The 11,823-nt window shown below is 28.3% G+C and overlaps 1 protein-coding gene across 2 annotated transcripts; it reads left to right on the top strand.

The window, feature by feature from the left end:
- Positions 1-8,335: 8,335 nt before the first annotated feature.
- LOC112796504 (uncharacterized) lies at positions 8,336-11,580 on the top strand. Of its 2 annotated transcripts, none has more exons than XR_011881020.1 (9): positions 8,336-8,877; positions 8,971-9,084; positions 9,195-9,263; positions 9,368-9,387; positions 9,915-9,967; positions 10,084-10,114; positions 10,210-10,288; positions 10,450-10,910; positions 11,344-11,580. XR_011881020.1 is itself a non-coding variant. In XM_025838974.3 (9 exons), exons 1-9 carry the CDS (start codon positions 8,709-8,711, stop codon positions 11,368-11,370), a joined length of 699 nt encoding a protein of 232 aa, XP_025694759.1. In that variant the 5' UTR covers positions 8,336-8,708; the 3' UTR covers positions 11,371-11,580. The 2 variants fall into 2 exon arrangements, 1 of the variants encoding a protein (XP_025694759.1); XM_025838974.3 differs by having other exon boundaries at positions 10,774-10,910.
- Positions 11,581-11,823: the final 243 nt, after the last annotated feature.

The following is an 11,823-nucleotide window of genomic DNA, read 5'->3' as shown; positions in this document are numbered from 1 at the left end:
AAAATTAGCTATTAATATAAATATATATTAAAATAAATTAAATTATATATATTTATATAAAAATGTATTATAATTAATTTTGATAATTAATTTTAATTTTGTTATATAAATACTATTTTTATTTCTTAAAACTATTTTTATCGAATAATATAAAAAAAATTCATTTAAAATGATTTATTTTAATAATGGGTTATGTCTACTCAATAGTTAGTGCTCACGTGATTCACAGAAAAAATAATTATTTAGTTATTATTTATTATTTCTTATCTAAAATTAATACTAAGATAAAATTAATTTCAAATTTCAATCTGATTATTAAAATTTTAATTTATTTAATTTGATCTATCAATATAATATTCGTAATTTAATTAATTTTTTTATTTCATTTTTGTTACAAAACCTTTATAATTTTTTCCTAATATAATAATAAACTATTAAATTAATACTAAAAAATTTATATTGTTAACAGAAATAACACAAAAAATAATCATAATAAATAAGTCAAAAAATTAAAAATTAATTTAAATATATATTTTAAAAAATAAATTTTAGATATCAGATTTTAATATAAATTTTTACAAACATTATTAAAAAATAAGATATTTTCATCTATAAAATTTAGTAATTTTACGTTAATATTTTTTTAGTTTCCTTGTGAATGACTAAATTTTTTTAAAAAAATCTAAAACTTAAATTTTACTCAATTTTTTATGTATTTTTTAAATATTTATTTAATTTGAGTAAAGTGGATAAATTGATTTTTTTGTCATATTTTTAAATTATTCACAAAATAATTTCTCAAAATTTATGAATATTTCAAATGCTAAATTAATAGCTAACTCTTTTAAAAGGGTCCATCTACTGTACAGATGCATTTTTGTACAGATTTACAGATTTTAATTTAAAAGCATATCACTAAAAGTGTTGCTTAAAGAGAAAGTGTTACCCTTAACCGTTAACTTGGCTCTGATACCAATTTTTAAAGTCGTCTTTTCTTTTAATTTCTTTTTCGAAATTTCTATTAACTCTTCGAATAATTTGCTAATTCATAATAAAAAGTATTGACCGTATTACTAGTATTTATAATTCTGATTTTTATAGTTTTTCAATCTTGTTTTAGTTTATAATATTCTTTTTGCATGGATTATTGTATATAAAATCTTTTATCTGTTTGTCTTTTTCTTTAATATAATTTCTTAAATCCTCAAAAATTTCTTTTATTTCTACACTTTCTGTTGTTTCTAAATATCTTTTTAATTTTTCAACTTCATTTTCCATTTTTTCTTTTAACAGCTTTAATTCTTTTAAGTCATAATATGGTTTTTCAGGCATTTATAAATTTTTTAAGTTTAACTCCAACTTGTTTATATTTATTCTTATTTCTATCCTTTTTATTATAAGTCATCAATTTCGATCTGAAGATTATTTAATTCCCTTTTATACTCCTTTATTTTACTTTTTAATTTTTTGTCCTTTTCCTTTTTATTTTATTTTCTGGTCTTTCAATCTTTGTATGCTTCATTATTTATCTTAGAATTTCTGCAAATTCTATCATCGATTCATCACTATTTTCTAGAGATTCTATTAATTTTTCTAGCTCTTCGACTTCTCTTTTTAATTTGTCATAGATTATTTTTAGAGCTTCAAATGCTCTTTGATTTATTTCAGAAAACTGTAAATAATTCAACCGATTTTCTCTTTCAAAGAGCTCTTGTTTCTTGTCTTGATAAGTTACATATATTTTTTCTTTATTTATTGTCATAATTTAATGTTTAGGATTTTATTTAATTTTTCGACCTTTTTTGTTAATTCCTTTATTTCAGAATTTTCTTCTTTAATCTTTAACTTGGATAAACTTAAAGGGCTATTAATTTTAGATTCTCTTATTTGAAAATTCGATGAAACTAATTTTCCTGATGGTTCTTTTAATAATAGAACTGGGTTTTCAATAGCTTTATATTTTGGTATTTCTGTTTTTACAATTTTCTGAAATAATTCATCAACATAAATTCTTTCTCTGTTTTTAAATATTATACTATGATGGCTATTTGTTAAAGCATAATTTATTGCATATGTAATTGAAAAAGGTTCATTGTCTTGTTCCATTAGATTCTTTCTATGAAATTTATAAGCCAAACTTATAGATCTTCCAAGGTTTTCAGTTGATAAAGGTATAGCATATCCAAGATGGGCATTGAATTTAACATTTACGTTTGCTAAGTTTCCATGAACAATTCCAATTATTTGATCTATTGGGTCATCAATAATTCTTTTGTCACAGATTGCTAAGCTTATTGGTGAATTAATTCCTTTCATATATGTAGATTTGATTAAGACTTGTACAGTACTAATATGAATCCATCCAATTTTAGATCTTTTTTGTTGATCCTTAATTTTCTCAATCTGTTTACTCAATTCTTCATCATTTATCAAAGCTATTTCAAGTTCACTATTGGCGGATTTTATCTTTATAGGGGCTTCAAGTTGAATTTTTCCATAGTATATTATATTTTTTCTATTAAAAACTTCTTTTAAAAGATTTTGTTTATTAAAATTTTCATTTGATTTGAGATTTAATTCTGTTTTTAGAACATCCTATTTTTCATTATCTAATAAAGCAGTTAATCTATAATAATCAGATTCTTCTGTTAATTCTAAGCTTTCTAAATAATTCATAACTAAGAGATTAGGATAAAGGCGTACCTTTCTGGAGAAAAACTTCCTTTATTTAGTATATTTTACATAAGATGTTTTTATCTCCAGAGGGGAGATTGTAGATACTAACTCCAGAGGGGAGTTAGAATTGGTTTTCCCTGAGGGAATTCTTCTTCAGACTATAGAATCGCCTCGGCAGCTTCCTCCTTGCTCTCCTAGCATATGAGTACTCTTAGCCTCCTGCTTTCTATTGTCTGATGCCTTCTACAATTGCCTAAGCAACCTATTTATAATAGTTGGGTTTGATGGACAATTTCCATCCTTACCCTTCTTATGACGTCATTGCTTACGTCACTGTTTGCTATCTTGCACCAGCTACATTGTTGGTGCTTTATGACCTAAGTGCTTACGTCACTATGCAATAATGTTGAGAGATGCTTCAGATGTGCTGTCCTCCTCTTTCATCATGTGACCTTCAGATGCGTTGTCTTTTTCTTTTATCATGTGGGTTGATTTCGTTTCATTATTGCTTTCTTCAGATAACTTTGAGACACATAGCTGGCACTTGTGGTCTTCTCTGTTTTTTATCAAATAGCAGAGATTCCTCTTTATCCCTTTGGAGAGCTTTTCTAAGAGCCCAGATAAGTTGTAGAATGCTGATTCAAATTCCACTAAGAGTCTCATCTCTCTTTCTTCAATTTCATTCCTTTTATTGGACACAAGCAGAGTATTTCTACTTTTATAATTAATCCTTGTGTGAGATTTCTTCGTTATTTTTTGAGTTCTTTCAAAAACCCTTGCTAATGTACTGGCTATCATTCCTTTATGACTGTAAATTGTTAAATCTTGAATCTGATCAATTGGTTGAAAATTTTCTGGGAAGACGGACATGAATATTACTTGGTGTGCTGGAACCATGCATTCTTCTTCTTCATTAAAAATAGGTTGACTGTTTGTAAATTTTAGGGATATATCCCTTAGATTTACGTTGTCAATCATATTTTTAAATCTCTTTACTGCATCAACGAATCCTGCAGGAAACTCACTAATGATTTTCAAATCATTAAAAATTAAAATTGTATCAATTAATCCATACTGGAAAAACTGATAGGTGTCAGATGGGGAAGCATCTGGAAATATAACCAGCTTTGTTAGCTGTTCTTTGGCAATAGGATAATATCCCAAGATTGTCCTTTTTTCTTCAGTCCAATTCAGGACTATGTTAAGGGTTTCTCTGAGATTTGATCTACAGACCCTTTTCTTTTCCTTGATTTCAGCCCTTGTAGGAATGTTTCTTATTATCCCTGTTCTCTAGGTTTGAATTGGAGCTTTATCTGCTCTTTTTAGGGTTTGCTCTAGATGAAGAGCTTCATATTCCCTGAAGGATTTCTTTGCTTCTTCCAGTGTTAAAAACCCTCCTTTATGAATTATCCTTGATTGATGTGTAAATGGTGCTGCTTTTTCCCAGGCATCATACACTCCTTTCATGGGGCCATTATAAATTACATAATATTTTTTATCTTGGGTGGATTTTTTGATAATTTCAGCAATTATTTTATTTTCTGGAATTTTTTCTTCACCTGATTTGTCCACCACGCTTAGCTGGCTGAACTCTGATAGTTTTGGTTGTTGTGTTGATTTCATTGCTTCGATGGCCTTCTTGAGGGATTGGATCTGTGTCCTTATTTGCTGACAATGCTTGTATTTTTTGAGTTCTTGTTCGTATTTTTGAATTTCTTGATATAATGCGTTGTAGACGAACTCCATTCTCTTGTTAATGTATCTGCAATAACATTTTTGTCACCCTTAATATATTCAATTTTTATTGGATATTGTAAGAGAAATAATTGCCATCTTACCAATCGTCCATGATTATAATCAACTTTTAAATTATATCGTATGAAACCTGTTAAGTAACTTGAATCTGTCCTTAATGTAAATTCTTTGGGTAGTAAATCAATTTTTCATTTCTTAAGAGATTTAATTGCTGCTAGAGTTTCCCTTTCATGAGTAGTATATCTCTGTTCTGTTGGAGTAAAAGTCCCTGAAATATACCTGCAAAGTAATTCCTTTGGGGGATATTAGAATCTAGTGATTCTTTTTCTTGTTTCATACTTTTTATAGCTTTCTTAGCTTTTAGACATCCTGACTAGGTTATGTCTGAAGCATCTGTTTCTACTATTAAGTAGTCATTTTCTTCTGGAATATAAAGTTTTGGAAGTTTTTCACATAATTCTTTAATTCTTTGAATTTGTATACTATCTTTTTCATCGCATTTCCATACTTTTTTAGTACTTATTTTTGGAAATAAGCTTTTAGTGTATTATGTTATATTCTTTAAAAATCCTTGATCAGAAATATAATTTATACATCCTAAAAATCTTTGTAATTGTTTTCTATCTTCTATTTTATTAGGAAATAAATTTACCTTTTCTAGAACATTTGGTTGAAGTTTTAGCTTTCCTTGAGTGGATAGAATTAATCCAAGAAACTCTATTTCTTGTTTTGCTATTCTTGCTTTCTTTTTACTGAGAACTAATCCTTTTTCCTTACATCTTTCTAAAACTATTAATAATTTTTGAAGATGATCTTCTTTATCCTGTTTTGTAAAAATTAGTATATCATCAATGTATACTAAAACAAATTCATTTAACTCTTTTAGATTTTCTTCTATAAATCTTTGATAAATACCTGGGGCTTGTTTTAATCCGAATGGTAATACATTCCATTCATAGAGCAACACACTTGCTGATTCTTTTGTTGGGCAAGTAAAAGCAGTTAATTTCTTTGTTTCTTCGTCTAAACGAAGTTGCCAATATCCTGATTTTGCATCAAGAGATGAAAACCAAGTTGCTCCTTTGATTTTTTTCTAAAATAGAGTCTTTTCTTGGAAGTTTATGAGCATCACCAATAGTTGCTTCATTCATCTTTTTATAGTTAATAATCATTCTTCATTTTCCCCTTTTAATTTCATTATTGTTTTCGACATAAAAGGCTGGAGCCGCACGAGGACTTTTACTTAATCTTATAATTCCTTTTTCCAAAAGATCTCTACATTCTAATGAGAACTCTTCTCTATCTCTTGCGGAATAAGAAATTTTATTTGGAACATTTATCTCTTTTGTAGGATCTTTTAATTTAATGTTTACTAATTCGTTATTTGTATTTTTAATATCTAAAGGGTTTTCAGCACAAATTTCATCCAAAAGTTCTTCTATTTTTATTTCAAGATTATTTTTGGGAATGTTTATCTGAAAGTATAAATTTAAATAACATGTTTCTAATATAAAAAATATTTTAAATTTTAAGATCTTATCTATAGTAGTAGTTGGTATTTTTATACGTTTTGATTTTTGATTTATTGAAGAATCGTGTGGAGCTTTTAAAACTATATATGTTAATTCTTGAATGAATTGATGATATAGCTTTAAAAAGTTATTTCCTATGATAAAATCCATCCCGGAATCTAACATATATATAGATGGAATAATGAACCTATAATTTTGAATAAAAATTTCAGCCATCTCTGCTTTTTGGTCAATTTTATGTATTGATTTGTCAGCTATTCTAACTCTTAATGGTTTCTTTAATTTTTTCTAATCAAGTTTTATATTTAAACTAGCAAAGCATTGTGTTGCTCCAGAATCTATAAAAGCATTTATAAACTTTTCTGTTATTTTTATAGTAATAAATGTGGCATTATTACTCAGTCTCTGAGTCTGTTTCTGAGACATATTCAAAAATATAGTCTAAGTTATCATCAGATTCCTCTAAAGGTTCCATGAAACAAGACTTAGCAATTTCTATTTGTTTAGTAAGATCTTTTTTATCCTTCTTTTTTGGACATTCATTTACATAGTGTCCTTCTTCTTGGCAATACCAACACTTACAGTTTTCTTTTTTATTCGGGCAATAGTCACTTTTTTGTCTTTTATTTTTATTGTTATTTCTTTTTCTAAAATACCTCTTTTTTCTCCAGTTTGGATAGTATTTTCTTTTTCTAAATTGATATTTTCTTTTTCTTTGAAAATTTTTATTAATCCCATATTTTTGGGGTATCTCTTCATTATCCTGACAATAAATTCTAATTATATTTGCAAATCTTTTTTGAGTTACTTCTTGCATACAACGTTCTTTTATTTCCTCTCTTATTGCAGAGGTTGCTCCACCAAAATTATTTTCAATTGTCCCTCTATTTATTTCTCTTATAAATCTTCCCATTATAAATTCATTAGCAGGATATGAAAGTTTTGTTATATACATACTAAGATAATGATTTTTATCTTCTTCTTTTAATTTGTAATAATGTATTCTATATTCACATATATAAGACTCAACATTACATAGATCATATATCTGAATATTAGCTAAATGGTTTTTTGCTTCTTGATATTCTTTATTATAAACTTCTTGTCTATGATCTATAATATTTTTTTCCAAAAAATTCTTTATATAGAATCATCATTATATATAATATCTTATCATAAGCTGTTGTTTTTGTTGCTAATTCTTCTATTATTTGGTTTTCTATTGATGTCATATAATCTTTTATAGTTCCTTTAGTATGAAACCCTATGTAATTCCAAATATCTCTTCCAGACAATTCACTAAGTTTTGGATTAGTAAAGGTTTCTAATAAAAAGGAATTCAATCAATTTTCGAAAATTTCTTTTTCATTCTTTTTACAGTCTAAGTTAAGCATTCTTTCTCCTTTCATTTTCTGGATTTTAGGAACGTATTTTGATGGTATTTTTGTATATTTTGAATCTTTATTTATAAATCCTTTTTTAAAAGCATAATTATCAAAACCTGTTTCCCATTTAAATTGAGATTGATTATCCTTAGATGTTCCAGCTTCATTTTTTACTTGTATTGGAATTGCTAGTTCTTCGTCACTTGAATAATCTAGGATGTGTTCTTCATTTTCTATATTTTCGGAATTTACTAATTCTTCTTCTATTTGAAATCCATGTTCCATAATATTATTTTCTTGAGCCATTTTTAATTGTTTAAAAAGCATTGTAACTTCTTCTAATTTTTCTTCAATATTCATAATTTCAATGGTGGTTTTACTTTTAAATCTGTTATGTTGATTATATTTTGAAATTTTTCTTCTTTGGGATTCTCTTTTTCCTTATTTCTTTGAAATTTTATGGATACTAATATTTCTTCAAGCATATCTACTATAGAATTTAATTGTGGGTTAAAAGTATGATAAAGATGTGGGGAATCATTTCCATGGTAACATTTTTTAGAAATTCCATGTGAAAAATAAGTTTTTTCAGGTTTTTGAAGTCCTTCAATAAAACTTATAGTAAAATAAAGATTTTGAGAAAAATCATTTTGTATTGATTTTAAGAATTCGGTGACATTACAATTGACATTAGATAAAATCATTAATTTTTGATCTATTAATTTTGATAACTTAATTATTTCTTCTCTTAAATCTTCTAATTTACTTTTTTCCATTTTTCTTTGTGAAGAGTTACAATTTTAAGTGAAAAATGTGGCTTTAGAATGTGTGATTTAGATTTTGCCACATAAGCATATCTTTAAATTTACATCTGTATATTAAAAATGTCCCTTTCAAAATATGTTAGAGATTTTTGTATCTTTTTAAAATAACAATAAAACCCTATTTACCTAATAAAATATAAATTGTAAACTAAAAATTTCTTATAAATTTGTTCTACCCAAAAACAAATCTTTGAACCCATCTTAGGCCAAAACAATTAATAGCAAAATATTTGAATGAATTAGGTCCCCAACCCCGATCCAATGCTTTGCAATCATGCACAATGTATTAATGGTAGCAATAGCATTGTCCTCTTTTGTCTGAGGACACGTCATGTTATTGAGATGCTTCTTTCCTCTTTCATCATCTATTCACTATTCAATTGTCCCCTTCTTCCATTTCGACCAAAAACCAATTCCATCATCGTTAATCATCTTTGCATAACTAACACACACTCTTCTTCTTCTTCCTCCTCCTCCTCTTTCTCTGGAATCAATCACAAGTAAGAGTGTATTTTTATTTTGAATTAATTAAATTAATGACGACAAGCACACAAGCCTATGGTGAACCCTGGTATTGGGACAACCGATACTCCAACGAACCTGGACCCTTCGATTGGTACCAAAAATACCTAACTTTGGCCCCAATCATCAACCTCTATGTCCCTCGCCACCACTCCACCCTCGTTGTTGGTTGCGGCAACTCAGGCATGTTCTTCTTTAGATCTCATACCTCTCATTTGTTTCGATTCAATCAAAATGTCATTTTTATGATTATTTGGAGGTGTTGTTGGTTTGCAGCTTTCAGTGAAGGCATGGTTGATGATGGTTACAGTGATGTTGTTAACGTTGATATATCTTCTGTGGTGATTGAAGCTATGCAGAACAAATACAAGGATCGTCCACACTTGAAATGTATTATCCTTCTCTCTCTATGATTGATTGCTTTGATATTTGATATATTATGGTTATGGTTTTTGTTTTGGATAAATAATCAGGTGAATTATTCTTAATAATTTGCACAGATATGAAAATGGATGTGAGAGACATGAGTGCTTTTGAATCAGAGTCTTTTGGTGCAGTTATTGACAAAGGTAATGTTACCCTTTTTTTTTTTGCATGCTCCGACTCCTTTCAATTTTATTGTAATTGAAAATGAATCAGGTTGCTGATGCTTTTTTTTTTTTTGGTTGTTCAGGGACTCTTGACTCTATCTTGGTGAGTGATGATGCTCATTGAAATGCACATGTGTTAGTTAGGTCTCATCTAGTGATATTTTAAGTAGACAATAACTAAAGTTACCTTAATTAATTCATCATTTATAATTTTTATGTATGTAACATTCATAATTACACACTTATTGTATTTAATATTATTTAATTATTCTAACAGTAATTAAAAAATACAAAATAAGATAAACAATAATTAAAAAATACAAAACAAAGTAATTTTGAGCTGATTTTTTATTATCTCCCAAATATTTTTTATCGTTTATCTGGCCATCTCAAATATAGAAACGCAAACTTGTTTAGAGAAAGAGATATAAGTAAAAGGCAAATGTTTCTCTCTTGGAACAAGACATGCCAAATTTTCTTCCTCCTTAAAAGTTGGGGATAACGATAGAGATACAACCTTTTTGTTTTTTTTTTTTTTGTGTCTTGCCATCTATTTTTTTTTAGAATTAGAACACTTACTAAATGCAGCATTAGAGTTATGATATGCTTCTTGCATATTTTTGTTTGCAGTGTGGGAATAATTCAAGACAAAATGCTACCAAGATGCTTGGGGAAGTGTGGAGGTATAATGAAACCATGAACAAAAGTCTATAGTTCTTTGCAACTTTTGCATTATTTTTAGTATTTTTTTATTCTTGATCTGTTCACCATTATTGAAGCAGTTGATGACACACTATAGGGTCCTCAAGGAAAAAGGAGTTTATGTTCTGGTAAACGCCACCTCTTTCTGTTAATGTCAATCTGCGTCAGATTTGCAATAGATGAAATCTTTGGCATTGGCATTGACTCCTTGTAAAAATTACAGGTAACATATGGCGCTCCACTATATCGCCTACGTTTGTTAAGGGAATCATGCTCATGGACAATAAAACTCCATGTAATAGGTTGGTTTAAATTCTAATGTCCATATCATTTTCTATTCCTTGTTATATGAACCTATCACAATATTGTTCTATATCTGTGTCCCTAGGCTTCTAGTTTTTCCTATTTCACAGTTTTATCATTTACCTTTGGTAATTTAGAGTTTCCTGAATGATATTTCCAGATACATTAATCCAAGGAAGTGCCAAAAAGTGTGATAAATAAAAAGGCAACGATGGGAATAACTTACAAGTTGCATTAAACCTGATCTGCATATAAGCAATCGTTGTGAATTACTGAGGAAATACTTACTCTCTTACTCTTGATATGTTGTAACTTGTAACAAATGTTTTCCCCTTAAAAAGGCATCCTATTTATATTTTATGTAATGAATCGCTAATTTGCTACTATTTGATTATGTAAATGTAACTTTAGCCTCGTGCATCGAGATTTGGAGAATGACGATTAACTAAACCTGTGTCAATGACGGCTGTCACTATATATGCAGAGAAACTTGCATCGGAAGAGAAATCTGAACCAATATGGGAGCTAACCAAACCTGTTCCACTCAATAATGATGGAAGCTCTGTGGAGGAGGCGCTGGGACGGAATCTCGATGTCCATTATATTTATATTTGCATTAAGGTAATCAAATGATCTGACATAGTTACTCTCCTATGTTCTTTGGCGGTTTGGCCTATATTGAATGTTGTATACAACTTCTTTTTGAAGGATTAGGTGCATTTGTTTAATTGTTCGGCTTTTGGAAAAAAAAAATATTTTACATCTCAGACCTTTTATATAATTGGGAAAGCTTAATGATTTTTCGGAAATGAAAGGCTTTTGTTTCAGCTTAGCTGAAAACAAATTACTATTTTGAAAATTTGTCCAAATAAATGTTCAACTTTTTTTTTTGTTGGGGTGTTTTTGTTTTTTTTTTTTTTTGGGCGGCGGGGGGAGATAATACAAGCACACCTTAATCTCCATGGTTGAAAAACATACTGAGCGAGATTGAGTTTAACTTGTGTATTTCGTCGTTCCATTTGGACTAATCAATTTTAATGTTTCTTTCTGCCAGGAAAAATCTGTAAACTCAAGCACCTAAGCATGAATGGGCAGTTTAGTGAGGAAGGCATTATCATCACTCGACAAACTTGTTTTAGGACTCTTTTAATGTAGTTGATACCATAATTTGTAATGTTAGATAACATGCTTTTCTTTGCAACAATATATTACCATGATTTTCTTCATGTCTGCTGAAACTGTGATACCAAAGGAGCAGCATAATTTCTAAATATTAGTTTGATTGATTTCATGAATTGTCCATTAATTGAACTATACATCATGGAGTCTTCAGGACTTTTTTTTTTGTTTATTTAAAGAAAAGAATAACTAGCATTTGACATTGTTGTGATGCTGCTGTCTCTGCTTTGAGGTTTTCAGGATAAATTAGCAATTCTCAAGCTATTAGAGGCAAAATTTAAATGTAGCTTTAGTTTGTGAGGTATTATGGCAAAAAAAAAAAGTCTTAAGGTTTTAGGATCAATTAGTGTAAATA

Source organism: Arachis hypogaea, chromosome 4 (genome assembly GCF_003086295.3).
Source record: "Arachis hypogaea cultivar Tifrunner chromosome 4, arahy.Tifrunner.gnm2.J5K5, whole genome shotgun sequence".
NCBI lineage: Eukaryota > Viridiplantae > Streptophyta > Magnoliopsida > Fabales > Fabaceae > Arachis > Arachis hypogaea.
The sequence above is the reverse complement of the archived record's forward strand: the minus strand, read 5'-3'. Positions and strand labels throughout refer to the sequence as shown.